Raw genomic sequence first — 17,451 nt, 5'->3', positions numbered from 1 at the left:
GGCTTCTCTTGTTGCAGAGCACGGGCTCTAGGCGCACAGGCTTCAGTAGTTGTGGCACGCAGGCTCAGTAGTTGTGGCGTACGGGCTTCATTGCTCTGTGGCATGTGGGATCTTCCCGGACCAGGGCTCGAACCCATGTCCCCTGCATTGGCAGGCGGATTGTTAACGACTGTGTCACCAAGGAAGTCCCAACAATTCTTATTTTAATTGTTTTATGACATGTTTCTTATCTCCTGTTCATATTTGAATGCTGATGAAAGCAGAATGCTTATCTTCTTTAAGGATGGCAAATTGATGACCCAGTTGCCGTACACCCTACGTGCCACTGGTCGCTTTCGGGTTGCTAGGTGCTGCAGGTAACTGCACAGGCTTTGCAGTCAAACCTGGTCTGAACCCTGGTTTTGCCACTGGGTGCCTTTGGGCAAGTCCGTCTCCCTTGTCATCTGTAAAATGGGCATGATGTCAGTACCTACCTTGCAGAATGGTCTCAGAGATTAAAAGGGAAGAGTAAGAAGTGTTTACTCTGGTGTGGAGTCTTTTATGAATACGCGTTCATTACAGCTGCTGTGATTACTAATAATAGGGTAAAGAACTGGACCAGGGAAGCAGAGTCCTAAGACAGAGCGTAAAGAGAATGGGGCAAATCGGAATATCCCCCAAACCCCACGCTCCTTTCATCTTTACCCACTGAGGTCTTTATGATTCCTTGAACACACAGAGTAGCAGGCAGGTTGTTTAAGGTGGTCTCATTTTCTAGGTAGGAAGTTTTGTATTTCTTAAAGAACAGTCCTAAAACTTAACAAATGCAAATGTTGAGCTGCCTGCATTTTGTCCCACGGAAGTCGCTGGTGTGCAGCACTGACCAGTGCCTCTTTGGAAACAAGCTTGAAGGATCTGTAGCAAGTTTTCTGAATATCTTTATTATTAAGTAACTATTGCTACCTTGAAGATGGGTTTGGTTTTTGGAAATTAGACATCATTCGGTGCCCACATTGAGGAATAAGATTAGGTGGATAGTGTATCACGTTTGGTCAAAAACAAAGAGTTCTGGAAGCAGTTTCCAAAGAGGAATCCTGAAATGTTTTGCTCACTGGCTATTTAAAGTCTGATTATTTGGGTGTAAAAATTCTAATGTGCTTGTTAACAATCCTTGTGGTTACTCATCTCAGTCGTCCCCTTCCTCCTCCTGAAGGTATTAGAGAAAGAAGACGGACTTTCATTGTGTCCTTTCTGAATTCTGCACCTAGAGTGGGCAGAGGAGGTGATTCGCTGTGGTAACTCCAACACCCCAACTCCCCACCTCAGGCCAGGGAAGCAGGTTGATTGAGGAATTGGCGATCCTGTTTGTGCACGTAGACACAGAAAGGCTGACTCAGGGGGAGTGCATGGTTCCCGGCTCAGATTCTGAGAGCTTTTTTCTTTTTTCTTTTTTTTTCTTTTTTTTTTGCGGTACATGGGCCTCTCACTGTTGTGGCCTCTCCTGTTGCGGAGCACAGGCTCCGGAGGCGCAGGCTCAGTGGCCGTGGCTCACGGGCCCAGCCACTCCGCGGCATGTGGGATCTTCCCGGACCGGGGCACGAACCCGTGTCCCGTGCATCGGCAGGCGGACTCTCAACCACTGCGCCACCACTGAAGCCCTTTTTAACTATTATTGATTGTCAAAAGGTTACCATGTGCTTTTTGTATAAAAACAATGAGGTGAAGGCAGTCATTACTTCATAAACCGTAAGGGTCTCTTCCTACAAATCCCCGATTTCTGGATTCACATTGAAAGGTGACTTTGTTCCCTACTTAATTTATAGGAAAAGTTCTCATTGCTCTGTGAATAAAAGACGCTGCCACTTTACACTGTAACATGGACCCCAAACTACTGTGAAAAGAATTTTAGTTGTGGTGCCTCCAATTTTGGAAACCCAGGGCAATTTTTATTAATTTCGTAAATTCTTACACTGCAGTAAGCTGAAATATGCGTAAAGGGAAGCCATAACTCTTTTTTATTAACCACAGTTGAGGACATGTAGAGGCCCAGTAGCTGTTCCAGGCAGGAACCCCCAGACATCCCTTCCTGTCTGCTGTCAGGCGCGATGTGCGCTCAGCACGAGCCGCTTCCCGGATGTGGGCTTCTCTGGGGACCAGGGGGCTCGATGGCGTAGAAGCCGTGCTCTTCTATCGTGCGGTAGAGCGTGATGTACTTGGAAGCCTTCCTCGTCCTCGGGATCACGAACTTCTCCGTGAACTCGTCCCGGTCCAGCCGTTCCTCACCCTGTGTGGCCAGGACGCAGTTAATGAACTTGAGGGCGTAGCTGTAGCAGTTGTGGTGGTCTTCTTCGTACCTTACGGGGCAAGGACGTCGAGAAGACAAGGCTTAGCCCTGAGCTGCCCAAAGCCTTTCATAACTTTAATCTCGCTGCAAGCTGGGCCCCCATGTGTGCTAGCCCCCTTGATGACAAAGTGTCCAGAGATGCAGTTCTGAGGGACACTTGGCATCTGGGGCTATTTCTGCTTGCAGCTTAAGTATAGACAGGACTCACCGAGATGTCCAGAGTGGTGACTCAAGTTGCATATAGGCCCCAATATGGGGAACTTAATTTCACTGAAATTCTAGATTCTCAAAGTGGAATTCCATGTCTGAGTTTTATGATATCCTACAGTGTCTAAACTTATTTCAAGGGAAGCATCAGAACAATTTAAGTCCACAAGTATGCTATATATCTTCTACAGTGATAAGGGGGCAAGGAATCGATAAATTAATTTCAAAATTGCTGAAACTTAAAAAGGGGGGAGCTTTAGATAGGTTTACATTTTGAACCTCATTTAAAATTGTTTTAAGGGAACATAATACTGTGGGTTTTGCTGTACGTATAATTAAATGTCGAGTGTGTAAAAGAGTCAAATAAGTAAAATAACTAGAGTACTAAGTTCTGGTCCTTCCAGCTCTTAGAGTGCTGTGGTTCTATTGGGGAAACGTGTGCTAGGTCACCTCTGCAGAAACCCCAAGTAATTCAGCCCCTGCTTAATTCTGTTACAGACGCTACTATCTCAGTACAGGCTCAGCATGAAAGTCAGTGCAGCTTAGCGTCTTCTGTGAGCTGTGACGGCACCTGGTGGTGAGTGAGGGCCCTGTCCTACCTGTGAGGCAGCCAGGCCCCCGAGGTGGAGAAGTCTTCCAGGTACTTGTCCCACTGGTCCATCAGTCCGAACATGCCGGGCTGCAGGAGCGGGATGCTCACACTCTGCTCCCAGCCCGCTTCGTCTCGCTGGACACCGTGCACCGTGTAATTATACACGACTCCTGCCACCAAAACCAAAATCACATGGCAGCGTCAGGGGAAACGCACCCCGGTGAACCTGACAGCAGCCACCTGGTAACTGCACACAACGGGAGCCCGGACAGCACTTCCCGATTGCAGTCCGAGAGCTCTCGAACCCCCTCCTCCAGGGAGCCTCTGCCTCCTTGCTCTCAGCCCCCGAGGTTGTCCCAGAGAAACGAGACAGTAATAGGTGCTGGGGTGATCATCTCCAGAGATTTTTGTCGAAGTTCTGTCTACAGAGGCGTCCGTCTCATTCCCTTAAATCAGCAGTACGTTTCTCCTGACAAAGACTGGTGCAGGTTTGCCTGCTCGTGACAGTCACTGAGTTCAAAACCCAGTCCTAGGTTTCTGTTCACAGTGTCAGTTCTCCTGCCTTAAGGGAGCAGCAAGGGCTGTAATCAGACTTCACCTGTGGGACCCGATCGCAGCCGCAAGTGGCTGGCCTCGCTCACCATTCCCGGGCCTGCACCCTCGTGCTGGCGGCACTCCCCAGGCCCTTTCCTGCAGACTGTGCCCTCCAAGCTTCATCTGGCCAGAGGAACCATTTTATGTAAATGTGCTGCTTTTCTGCTTTTTTAAAGCAAACTTTCGCAGGCCCTACTGCACACTCAGGTGCTGGGTCCCCCCAGTTTATCCCTGGTGTTCCTGCCTGGCCCCTGGAGACCCCGGAGTATGAGGACCCAGTGGCAGTGGGCTGAGTACAGCATTGGGAGCATAGCGTCTGCTTTTAACACAAGGTGAGGTCTTGGACAACTCAACCTCTCTGGATGTCTGTTTCTTCCTCTCTTAAAAACTAACAAAAAACGTACAGGTTTGCAATGTTTTTAATGTTTTCTCAGCTCTTGGCTGAGAAAACATTAAAGAGCTTTCAGATACTTAGTATTGTTAGAAATGTTGCCACAATACTTTTTCTCTAGAAATACTGCTCTCTTCTAACCGGGTATTGGGGGAACTTTTTAAGCTATGAAAGTGCACTTACCATTTGTGTTGGTTATCCCCACGTGAAGATCAGACCTCCCGTCATACTCCCTAGAAGAAACAGGAGGGTTTTTGTCCTCTCATCTGCACACACTAGGCGTGTAGAATTGGTATTTAAAGTGGGAGGAGAACAGTGGGCCTCCCCTCTTGGCCGGTGCCAGAACTCGGCCTCGGTGCCAGAGGCCAGGTTAGTGGAAAGGCCAAGAGCACATGTGAGGCAGGAAACGGTGCCCTGCACCCCCTCTGGCTTTTCTTGGCCCCCGCAGTCCTAAAGGTGAGTGTGCTGGAAGGCCAGCCCTGCTGGAGCGTAACGTCGGCATGACGCCTGGCTCTGCAGCAGAGGGGCCCACCCGGCTGTCAGCTGTTGAGGAAACTCCTGATTCTTTCCTCCTTAAGTGTGAGAGGGCAGCCTGTTCCTCAGGCCAACGTGGGTGAGAGGGTCCTGAAAGCACCTAGTGGACTTGGACCTTTGAAACTAATATGGTCTTGAAGCCTGTGGCCACACTCGCTTTTCCTGGACAGCCCTTCTCTCCTGAAATTATCCTTCCCCCGAGGCTGTGCATTAGTTGTATAACTCCAGGTAATTTAGCCTCTATATATGATCCCAGGCCATCACTTATTTGCCCCGAGACTTTCTCACCTGTAAGATGGAAATAGCATAAGCCTCCTGGCAAGCTGGTTGTAAGAATAAGATGCCTATTGAGTGCTACCATGTAGAGGTGTCAGATAAGTCAGGGAATTTTTAAATGACGAAGCTCCTTTGTCAGACCACAGTTCTGAACGTTTGGTCCCTCGTTAAAGCAAGCAGTCCTGGGGTTTACAATGGCCAAGGACACAGATGGCTGCCTCACCTCTTCAGAGCAATCCCCCCAGGCCGTCTTGTTGCAGCCACTGTGAGTTTTCTGAGACCCTGTGGGTTCAGAGGTTGAGAATGAAGCTGGGAAAAACAGTTAAGTCTTGGGTGGCCAGTCACGGTGCTGGATCTGGATGTGTGCCATCCCAAGATCACCCCCTGCACGTACAGCCTCTCTGTTTCCTGCCTAAATCCCAGGCGTTCCCTCTCACTCTCACTCTCCTCCCTCTCCTTCAGTTATTTCTCATTCACGTAACAGGTCAACTACGGGCCTGTCATTTGAAGTGAAGGGCTAGTGACACAACGGGAAGTGAGGTCCCTGCCTCACAGGGTTTGCCTGCTTCCAGAGAAGACTTTTTTAGTTTTAGTTTAACAAGTTGTTAATAGATTGAGAGGTGTTACAGAAGCACGTGATGGGGCAGGGCCAGGGCCACCCCTATCCCATATGATAGTTTTGTACGGATTAAGAAAAGGTGCTCCTTCTTCCTGCAGATGCAGCTCTGCCCAGGGTGCTGCCCAGGGTGAGGGGAATGCAGGCTGAATTTCAGTACCCGCCACTGCCTTGGCCAGGTGCCTTTGTGCAGTCCACAAGCTGCACAACCCTATGTGGCAGCCCTGAGGGATCCTCATCTAGTTAGATCAGAGCCTCCGCGATTCCTTTGAGTCACTGCTGGTTCTCTTATGAAGCAGATGAAATTGTCTCAAGATGAGTTGTGGGAGTTGGTCCTGAGGGTTTAGAAACAGGATGAGAGGGAAAAGAATAGTCTGGAACTTGGCCTTCAAGGGACTGGTGGGCAGGGGGCTACTTGGGTTCTGCAGATCCTGGCCTGAGTTCCTGAGGGGGGTAGGAAGATGCCTAAGTACACGATGTATTTCAACACCACCACCTCCTTTCTGCTGCTGCCAAGAGAGGCCAGGCCTGTTAGTGTCCCCACCACATCACAGAAGAGATGAATGCTTTTCAGGGCTAGCCTGAAAGCCTGTCGCGTGTTGTGTCATTTCTGGAGAGCAGGGCTGCAGCTTGTTCACTCTGACATCCCTAGCATTTCCCACACAGAGCTGCTCAGTGAGGACCTGTTGAATGAACCAGTGTTACAGGAAATGAATTCTGAATTTTAACCTCTGTTCAAAAGCTTTCGGAATCCAACCAGTTACTAACTCCAAGTTAGCGTGAATGAGGGGCCTTATAAAACAGTTCGGGCTTCATGATTCTGGCTAAGGTAGAAATGAAGGTTCCGCCAGTCACGTTCTGAGCTGAGTATGAAAATATTGGGACAGGAAGGAGCGTGTTGGTTCAACGTCGTGCCTGGCACCCAGGCCAGCTTTATAGGCCTTTTCGCTGACCCTCACAACTCTGCAAGGTCAGCGGGTCCTCATTTTACAGGTGAGGAACCAGAGACTCGGAGAGGGTCCTGGAACTGGTCTGAATCAGGGTAGGAATGGGGGGCTTCTTGGCGTACAAGCCTGCACAGTCCCCTCTGCATCCCGCTGCCTCCCCGAGGAAGGGTCAGGAGTGCAGTCTGTTCTGCCCCTAGTGTTTGACCAATGCCTTGTACACACGTCGGTTCATTTCATCCCCATAGGAACTGGAAGGAAATTGATTAAGGAAGTTAGCGAGCAGGGAAGTAGTCAACTCCAATTTTCTTATCCCAAACCAGCACTAGAGGGCATGAGGGACTCAGGAGGGTATATTTCAAGGAGGCAGGAAGGTCTGGGCATCAGACCACAATAGTGTGCACGACACACTTCCCAAAGCTCGCACCATTACTCATCACTGTTCTCTTGGAACCTGGCTTGTGCAGGGCCAGTTCCAATTCCACCTGTAAACTCAGGACTCTAAGAAGGCACCATCCTTTCTTTTGGTTTCTGAAATATTTCTTAAAGTCAGGTGACATCTGCCATTGAAACAGACCAGCTCTAGTCTCAACTTCATGCACCTCCATGCAAAATAGTCTGTACGTGGCCATTCTTCAGGCTCTGTGCAAGGTACCTGCTTGTCACAAATGTTACAAACTAACTCGAAGTAAAGGTATTATTTTGATGAGATCAGCTGCTGGGTCATTTTCCCAGTTAGCCTCTTAGCACAAAATCTATGGGTAAAAAAAAAATCTCCAGGCTATCGATTTCTCTCTCTTAAAATTGTATAAGCAGGTTTGACCTTCGTATATTCTTGCACTTATCATTCCAGGAAAGTATGCACCCTTCTATTCTTATGAAACAAAAAGGCCTACATTTTAGGATTTAACACCAGACCACTGAAAAGATTATCCACCAAATCTCACACTGTATATAGCACGTTAGAAAAAGAAAGTTTAAGTGACTAAAACAGAGAAGGAAAGCTTTGCACAATCCAATGCAACACATAAAACACTGTACCTAAGAAACGTCCCTTGAGTTGGTCTGAGGAGGAATGAACACTCTTCTTGATGCCCATCGGTAAACGGATTGGGGATGCTGACAGGTGCTTCCTCCAGCTTCCTGGAGCCCACGTCCTGCCAGCAGAGGGGGCAGCATGGCGGCACACTGAAGCTGTAGATGTCCTTCTGACAGTGGTTGAATTTGATGATAGGCTTCCCGGCCTGTGGGCGCTGCATGGCTTTCCCCTCCTGGGCAAGGAGGGGTGCGTTCCCCGGGACTTCCTTTTCCTCATTACATGGCCAGCAAATGCCCTCCATCCGGGTAACCCGATACCAGTGATGTCATTCTGACTGGTGGCTTCAGAAGCCAAAGCAGCTAGGGTTAACCTGTAACCAGGCCTCCCCATAAACAGGTGTCTTAAAGAGCCAGCTTCATTTGTGCTCACAACGTTTCTTTCTAGCCTTTGTACATTTTGCAACAGTCGATAGCTCCTCCTCATTCTCCAAAGCCCTACCTTTCTGTGAAACCTTCCCCAGCTTCCCCCAGCGTTCCCTTGCGCTGGCAGCACTGTATTTGTTTTCACCAGCGCTGTTATTTAATTTGTGAGCTTCCTGGAGTTAGTGACCCACATTTACTTTTGGTTTTCTAGAATAGGTTATATCATTTTGGTTTTGGATAAATAAATGGAATCCTTACTTTGAGGCTATTTTTCTTTTGATATTTTATATTGTAGAAGGACTCTTGCTCATAAAAAATTAACAGCACAGGGATAGGGATAGTGGTTACCCAAGGTGGTGGGTGCTGACTGGAAGAGGCCATGAGGGGGGCCTGGGGTCTGGGGTTGTGCTGATTGATTATCTAGGTGTTGGTTATACGAGAATATTCAGTTTGTGAAAACACATCAAGCTGTACGTTTTGCTATATGCACTTTATGATTCTTCAGTTTTAAAATAATTTTAAGCAGCTGCATAAGGATATGTGGAAAGGTAATGCCCCCCATTTCTCATAGCATTTTTCCACCCACCATATTGTACTCCCGGGAGAAAACTGCAAGGTAAAGTAAGTGAATATTTCCACATACTTTCTTCAAACCCCAATGTTGTTTTACTGTATACTGTTTTGAAATTTGTGGTTTTCTCTCATCTTGGAGACCTTTTCACACTATCGGTTGTATAGCTCCAGCTCAGCCTTTCAGATGCCTGCAGAGGAATCCAGAGTTTGATGGCAACACACGTTCCTTAGCCCATCGCCTCCTGATGCCTGTGGTTCCAGAGAAGAGCGATCGTAGACGGAAGACCCCCAGAGAAGGTGTCACGGCAGGTAAAGGCGCTTCAGAAAAGCGTTTCTTAATGTGCATTTAAATAAGGTACAGTATGCTGAAGTGCAGAAGAACACATATTCCGCGTAATAACATGGAATGATGATCAGACTCACAGCAATAAAAAAGGCCTAAGAAGCCCTTTCAACCAACTTTCTCTTGTTACCGCGAAGGCAGACAGGTTCGAGCTAGACGCGCAGCTCAGGTGACAAGGATCTGAGATTGTTCATTATTAATATAAACCACCGCTACTGTGCGATTGTTTGTGTGACCCAAGTTACTTTCAACTGAGAATATATTCATCTTCATGACACCAATACCAAGAGGTATGTTTAGTCCTATAGAAAGAAACAGGAACCATGCCTTAATCAACATTTTCACTATGCTAGCGTTCTTTTGTTTAAATCGTTTCTTGATCTTTTCAGTGAACAGAGCAGGGTAAAAAAGGGACACACACACATGCATACATGCATACACATAAAGATTACATGCATGGGCTTCCCTGGTGGCGCAGTGGTTGAGAGTCCGCCTGCCGATGCAGGGGACACGGGTTCGTGCCCCGGTCTGGGAAGATCCCACGTGCCGCGGAGCGGCTGGGCCCGTGAGCCATGGCCGCTGAGCCTGCGCGTCCGGAGCCTGTGCTCCGCAACGGGAGAGGCCACGGCAGTGAGAGGCCCGCGTACCGCAAAAAAAAAAAAAAAAAAAAAAGATTACATGCTGTTTCCAATTCAAGTTCAGGACTAGTGTTTTTCCTTAATCTCTTCTATATTACATTTGTATCTCTTTTCCTCCACACTGAAAACCTTGGTCTCAAGGATACAGAGGATGCTTTATCCCACTTTACACAATCTCAGAGTAGCAATAGTAATACCACCACCTCTACTTACGATTAGAGGGTTTTTAAAAATTTTTGCACATACTCTCCCCGTCTTCCTCTCATGTATTTAAACGCTTGTCCTGTCTCTTCACTGTCAGAGCATCTGCCATTGTAAACAATAACCTCTCCCCTCTAGCCCTCGCTAAGGCTTCGTTTTACACACAAATATCTTTTCATGCTCACGATTAGTCCTTTCCTCACTCTCTAGTAATTATGAAGTTCATTCCTAGAAGATTCCTTAGGAAGGGCTCATAGGAAGACTAGTCTCTGAGTTCTTTTTTTTTTTTAATAAATTTTTAAATTTATTTTTGGCTGTGTTGGGTCTTGGTTGCTGCGTGTGGGTTTTCTCTAGCTGCGGCAAGTGGGGGCTACTCTTCGTTGCCATGCGTGGGCTTCTCATTGCGGTGGCTTCTCTTGTTACGGAGCACGGGCTCTAGGCGCACGGGCTTCAGTAGTTGTGGCTCACGGGCTCAGTTGTTCCGTGGCATGTGGGTTCTTCCTGAACCAGGGCTCGAACCCGTGTCCCCTGCACTGGCATGTGGATTCTTAACCACTGCACCACCAGGGAAGTCCCTCTCTGAGTTCTTGTATGTTGATAATTTATCTCTGTTCTTTAGGTCGGTTTTGCTGGATATAAAATCCTTGGCTCGCATTTTCTTTAATATGTTATTCCATTTTCTTCTGGTATAAAGCACTGCTGTCAAAAGTCTGATGACAAAACAATTTTCTTTCTCCTATACGTCGTGTTCTTTTTTGCCAATATGCCCAAAGGATATTTCTTTTTCTTTTTTTTAAAGATCAGTAATTTTATTGTATGTCTTGATGTTGTTTTTTTAGGTTGATTTATTCAGGCTTGTGGTATGTTCTTTGTAGTTTTTTAACTTATAAAACTTTATTTTTTTAAAGGTTATCGTCTATTTATAGTTATTATAAAATATTGGCTATATTCCCATGTTGTACAATATAGTCTTGTGGCTTATTTTATACCTAACAGTTTGTTCCTCTTAATCCCCCATCCCTATATTGCCCCTCCCCCCTTGCCTCTCCCCACTGGTAACCACTAGTTTGTTCTCTGTATCTGTGAGTCTGCTTCCTTTTTGTTGTATTCTGTGGGGTGCTCTTTGAATATACAGTTTTGTATCGTTTTTATTTCAGGAAATTTTTCATAAATTATAATTTTGAGGATTTGTTCTGTTTCCTTTGTTTTGGTTTTCATTTTGGGGGGGGGGGAGTATAGTTGTTTTACAATGTTGTGTTAGTTTCTTCTGTACAGCAAAATGAAGCAGAGTTCCCTGTGCTATATAGCAGGTTCTCATTAGTTGTCTGTTTTATATATATTAGTGTATATATGTCAGTCCACTCTCCCAATTCTGTTTTGATTTTCTTCTTCATGAAATTCTATTCTCTGTATGTTGGATCCCTTTTTCTATCTACAATATGCCTTACTTTTTAAAAAAAATTGAAATAAAATTTACATATAAAAATCACCCATTTAAAGTGTACGGTTCTGTGGTTTTTACCTAATCTAAGTTCAGAACGTTTTTATCACTCCCAAAAAAGAAACCTTGTACCTGTTAGCAGTCACTCCCCATTCTTCCCTCCCACTAACCCCTGGCGACCATTAGTCTGCTTCCTGTCAATGGATTTGTCTATTCTGGACATTTCATATAAGTGGAATTATACGATATGTGGTCTTTTGTATCTGGCCTCTTTCACTTGGCATAATGTTTTCAAAGTTCATCCGTGTTGTAGCATGTATTGGTTGTTCATTCCTTTTTTATGGCTGAATAATATACCGTTGTACAGAGGTACCACATTTTGTATATCCTTCCATCAGTTGATGGACATTTGGATTGTTTCCATTTGGGGGCTATTATGAATAACACTGCTATAAACAAGTTTCATATTACTGTACAAGATTTTGTGTGGACATATGTTATCAATTCTCTTGATTATATACCCAGGAGTGGAATTTCTGGGTCACATAGGAACTCTGTATTTAACATTTTGAGCAACTGCCAAACTTTTTTTCAAAGTGGCTGCATCATTTTCCATTCCCACCAGCAATTTAAGAGGGTTCCAAATTCTCCACATCACCAACACTTGTTATTGTCTGTATTTCTTGTTTTAACCATCCTAGTGGTTTCGAATTGGTATCTCATTGTGGTTTTGACTTGCATTTCCTTAATGACTAATGATGTTGAGCATCTTTTCACGTGCCTGTTGGCCATTTGTATTTCTTCTTTGGAGAAATATCTATTCACATGCTTTGTCCATTTTTTAATTGAGTTATTTGTTTTTTTTCATTGTTGAGTTTGTGTTCTTTATATATCTTTGTCTTTTTTTGTCTTTTTTGTTTGTTTATATATTCTGGATATACTATATATATTCTAAATACTGTCTTTTCACTTTCTTGATGGTGCTATTTGAAGCAAAAATTTTTTTTAATTTGATGAAGTCAAATGTATCCATTTTTTCTTTTGTTTCTTATGCTTTTGCTGTCCTATTTAAGAATCCATTGCCTAATCCAATGTCGTGAAAATTTATGATTATGCTTTCTTCTAAGAGTTTTATACAGGATCATATCATTTGCAAGTAAAGATAGTTTTACTTTTTCTTTTCCAATCTGAATAACTTTTATTTCTTTTTCTTGCCTAAGTGCCCTGGCTAGAAATTCCAGTATAATGTTGAATAGAAGTGTTAAGAGTAAACATCCTTATCTTCTGCCTGATCTTAGAGGGAAAAGTTCCAGTCTTTCGCCATGGAGTCTGATGTTAACTGTGGGGTTTTGATAGATGATCTTATCAAATTAAAGAAGTTCCTTTCTCTTCCTAGTTTTTTTGAGTGTTTTTGTTATGAAAGGGTGTTGGATTTTGTCAAAATGTTTTTTCCATTTCTATTGAAATGACCATATTTTTGTTTTCTATTTATATGGTGAGTTACATTGATTGATTTACCTATGTTCAATGAATCTTGCACTCCTGGGATAAATCTCACATGGTCATGGTGTATAATCCTTTTTATATGCTGCTGCATTCCATTGGCTAGTATTTTGTTGAGGGTTTTTATATTTATAAAGTATATTGGTCTATAGTTTTCTTGTGATGTATTTGTCTGGTTTTTGTATCAAGGTGTAGTACTGGCCTCATAGAATGGGAAGTATTTCCTCTTCTGTTTTTTGTAAGAATCTGTAAAGGATTAGTGTTAATTCTTGTTTGAATGTTTAATAGAATTCACCAGTGAAGCCATTGGTTTGGGGATTTTCTTTGTGGGAAGTTTTTTGATTACTAATTCAGTCTCTTGTTAGAGATCTATTCATATTTTCTACTTCTTGAGTCAGTTTCAGTAGTTCGTGTGTCTAATCCAAATATGACGTGAAGAGAATGGCACTTTAGCTCCAAGTTCTTCCCCCACCTCCGAAACCCATAATCCCAGTCTAATCATGAGGAAAACATGAGATAAATCCCAGTTGAGGGATATTCTGAAAAATATCTCACCAGAACTTCTCACAGCTGTCATGATCATCAAAAATTAGGAGACTCTCAGAAACTGCCATCCCAAGAGAAGCCAAGGAGACATGAGGACTAGATGCAATGTGGTGTCCTGGATGGGATCCCGGGACAGAAAAAGGTATAAACTAATGAAATCTGAATAAAGTATGGGCTTTGGTTTATAATGACGCATTAGTGTTTCAACATACATTGCCATATTGATAGAAGATGTTAATAATAGGAGAAACTGGATGTGAAGTGTATGGGACGTCTCTACTATCTTCACAACTTTTCTGCAAATCTAAGACTATTCTAAAATAAAAGGCATGTTTTAAAAGGGAGCAAATACTTCCTCATATAATAAAGGCTGAGAAAATTAATCATTGGAAGATCTTCAGTATAAGAAATACTAAAAGAGTTCTTCTGGCTGAATAAAAATGATCCTAGATGGAAACATGGAATGGTTGAAAGAAATGAAGAATACCACATTTTAAAACAACATTCATTACAATATGTTGTTGGGTTTAAACATATGCAGAAGTAAAATATATGATAACAATAGGACAAAATGGGGTAGGAGAGTTAATGGAGTTATCATAGGTTTTTTGCCTTGTTGAGGAAGTGGTACTAGTACTAATTTGAGGCACTAGTACTTTAGTAAATTCACAGACGCATATTGTAATCCCTAGGGTAATCGTTAAAAGAATAATTTTTAGGGGCTGCCTTGTTGGTGCAGTGGTTGAGAATCTGCCTGCCAATGCAGGGGACACGGGTTCGAGCCCTGGTCTGGGAAGATCCCACATGCCGCGGAGCAACTAGGCCCGTGAGCCACAGCTACTGAGCCTGCGTGTCTGGAGCCTGTGCTCCGCAAAAAGAGAGGCCGCAATAGTGAGAGGCCTGCGCACCGCAATGAAGAGTGGCCCCCACTTGCCGCAACTAGAGAAAGCCCTCGCACAGAAACGAAGACCCAACACAGCCAAAAATAATTAATTAATTAATTTTTTTTAAAAAGAATAATTTTTAAATGATAATTAAAAGTGTATAATCAGGGCTTCCCTGGTGGCGCAGTGGTTGAGAGTGCGCCTGCCGATGCAGGGGACACGGGTTCATGCCCCAGTCCAGGAAGATCCCACATGCCACGGAGCGGCTGGGCCTGTGAGCCATGGCCACTGAGCCTGTGCATCCGGAGCCTGTGCTCCGCAACGGGAGAGGCCAAAACAGTGAGAGGCTCGCGTACTGCAAAAAAAAAAAAAGTGTATAATCAATAAAGAAAAATATGGAATAAATGAAAATACTTAATCCAAAGGAATACAAGAAAGGAGAATAAATAACAGATGATATGAATGGAAAATTAATAGCAAGATGGTAAATTTAAATCCACCTGTACTGCATTTAATGTAAATGGTCTAAATAATCCAATTCAAAACAAAGATTATCAGATAGGATTTTAAAATTAATCAACTATATGCCATTTACAAGAGATACAGTTTAGATATAAAAATACCAGGTAAGTTGAAAATAAAAGGATGGAAAAAGATATACCATAAAAGCACTATCTGAAAGAAAGCTGATATGATTATATTAATATCAGACAAAGTACACTTTTAAATTAAAAGAATTTCTAGACACATTCTAACACATTCTTTCACTGATATAACACTGCCCTAATTAACATGTGCAACTAAGCACAAAGAAGGACATTTCTTACTGATGTGTTGAAACAAAAAAAAAGCTAAAGCAATCTTAAATTTGTCTGAACCTAAAACACAGCTTCAAAATATATAAATCAGATGTTGACCAAACCAAAAGGAGAATAGACAATTCCACAATGGGATTACACTAGAAATCAGTAAGGAAAAGATAACTAGAAAGTCCTCAGTTGTTTGGAAATTAAGCAGAACCCTTCTAAGTAACATACGTGTCAAAGAATGGAAATTAGAAAATATTTGAACTGAATGATAAGGAAAATACGACATAAAAACTTGTGGAACACAATTAAAATGTGCTTAGAGGGAAAATTATAGCTTTAAATACTTAAAAAAGGAGAACATTTGAAAACTGGTGATCTAAATTTCCATCTCAGGAAGCCAGAAACAATAGCAATGTGAATTCAAAGGACATAGAAAAAGAAAATAGTAAAGATATGAGCAGAAATCACTGAAATAGAAAAAAAAATGTACAATAGAGAAAATGAACAAAGCCAAAATCTTGTCCATTGAAAAGATTAACAAAATTGATAAATTTCTAGTAAAATGGATTTTAAACACCAATTATTAATATCAGTGATGAAAGGAGACACCATTACAGATCATTTTTTTAAAGAAGATATTATTAACAACTCCATGTTTCATAATTTAGATGAAATGGACTAATTTACTTGGGGGGAAAAAAGCTTCCCAAACCTGACAGAAGATAAAATCTGAATAGCCCTATATGTAATACAGAATTAAACCTTTAATAAAAAATCTTATGACATCTGCAGGCTGAGATGGCTTCAGTGGTATGTTCTTCCAAATATTTAAGGAAAAAATTAACAGCTATATTACAGACTTTTCCAAGGAATAGAAAAGAGGGAAGACTTTCGAACTCACTTTATGAGGCCAGCACATCTCAGGTACAAAACTTGACATGGATATTACAAAAAAAAGAACACTACATACCAATATGTCTTACGAATAAGGTTGCAAAACTCCTAAACAATATTAACAAATAGAATCTGAGGATTTATAGAATAATATATCATAGCCAAGTGGGGGTATAGCCAAGGAATCTGAGGTTGGTTTAACATTCAAAAATCAATCAATATAGTTCAACACATTAACCAAATAAAGGATAAGACATGATTTTCTCAATAGATGGGGGGGAAAACAGATTTGATTAAAAAAACAAGACATATTCATGATTAAAAACTCTAAGAAAACTAGAATGATAAAGAAACTGCCTTAATTTGATAATGGGTAGTTTCAAAAACTCTAGGGCTAACATTTTAATTAATGATGAAATATTAAATACTTTCCATGAACTCAAGAACAAGACAAGGTGTCCACTATTACCGCTTCTATTTACACTTGCACTGAGATTCTCAGTAGTGCAATAAGACAAGAAAAAGAAATAAAGGATATGAAGGTTGAAAATAAAGTGAAACTGTCATTATTTGTTGATGGCATGATTGTGTGTGTAGAAAATATAAAACAAACAATTAAAATTAATACATGAGTGTAGTATGGAGCAAGCAACAAACAATTAGGACATTTTAAAAAATATCATTTAAAACAGTATCAAAAAAACTCATCTAGGTACCTGGGAATAAATCTAATAAAAGTTGTTGAAGACTTGTACACTGAAAACTACAAATTTTCCAATATTCTTCCAAAGTTTCTGAGAGAAATTTCAAAAGTTCTAAGTAATTGGAGGTATATACGATGCTCATTCATCAGAAGACAATATTTTTACAGCAAAGTAAAAACAACATATAGCTGTGTATAACAACATGGGTAGATCTCACGGAATGTTGGTCAAAAGAAGAAAGACGAGAGTACATACTGAATTATTTCATTTATATGAACGTCAAGAACAATTGAAACAATTGTTCAAAGAATTGAACAATTGGGAGGTATTCACTGGGTGGTGGCATAAAGGAGCCCTCTGGAGTGTTGATAAAGTTCTTTATATTGATCTAGTTACTGGTTTCATGAGCGTATACATACATAAAAATTCACATATGTATATATGTATTTTGTGCACTTCCCTGTAGTTCACTATTATCTCAAGTTTTTACAATTTAAAAAAGAAATTTTGAAAAAAGCAATGGGAAACTACTGAGAGGTTAATAGAGGTGAATGACATGATCCAATTTATGTTTTAAAAACAGGTTTTGTGGGCTTCCCTGGTGGCACAGTGGTTAAGAATCCGCCTGCCAATGAAGGAGACACAGATTTGAGCCCTGGTCCGGGAAGATCCCACATGCCCCGGAGCAGCTAAGCCCGTGCGCCACAACTACTGAGCCTGCGCTCTAGAGCCCGTGCTCCGCAACAAGAGAAGCCACAGCAATGGGAAGCCCACGCACCGCAACGAAGAGTAGCCCCTGCTCGCCACAACTAGAGAAAGCCCGCGTGCAGCAACAAAGACCCAACGCAGCCAAAAATAAATCAGGTAAAATTAATTAATTAAAAACAAAACAAAAGAAAACAGGTTTTGTGTGACAGACTAGAAAAGGGCAGGAACAGAAGCCAGAAGACCAGTTAAGAGGCCAGTGCATGGGCCCA

General features: G+C 42.5%; 1 protein-coding gene across 2 annotated transcripts; it reads right to left on the bottom strand.

The window, feature by feature from the left end:
* Window positions 1-1,805: 1,805 nt before the first annotated feature.
* MKRN2OS (MKRN2 opposite strand) lies at window positions 1,806-7,826 on the bottom strand (the record flags this gene model as incomplete). Of its 2 annotated transcripts, XM_081246676.1 has the most annotated exons (4): window positions 1,806-2,333; window positions 3,130-3,292; window positions 4,291-4,340; window positions 7,519-7,826. In XM_081246676.1, the coding sequence occupies 4 exons, from the start codon at window positions 7,815-7,817 to the stop codon at window positions 2,093-2,095; spliced, it is 753 nt and encodes a 250-aa protein (XP_081102802.1). In that variant the 3' UTR covers window positions 1,806-2,092. The 2 variants fall into 2 exon arrangements, with proteins under 2 accessions (XP_081102802.1, XP_081102803.1); XM_081246677.1 differs by lacking the exon at window positions 4,291-4,340 and having other exon boundaries at window positions 7,519-7,576.
* Between the last annotated feature and the right edge of the window lie 9,625 nt (window positions 7,827-17,451).

Source organism: Mesoplodon bidens (genome assembly GCF_964165515.1).
Source record: "Mesoplodon bidens genome assembly, chromosome: 10".
Lineage (NCBI taxonomy): Eukaryota > Metazoa > Chordata > Mammalia > Artiodactyla > Ziphiidae > Mesoplodon > Mesoplodon bidens.
This window is presented reverse-complemented; position numbering and strand designations above follow the sequence as displayed.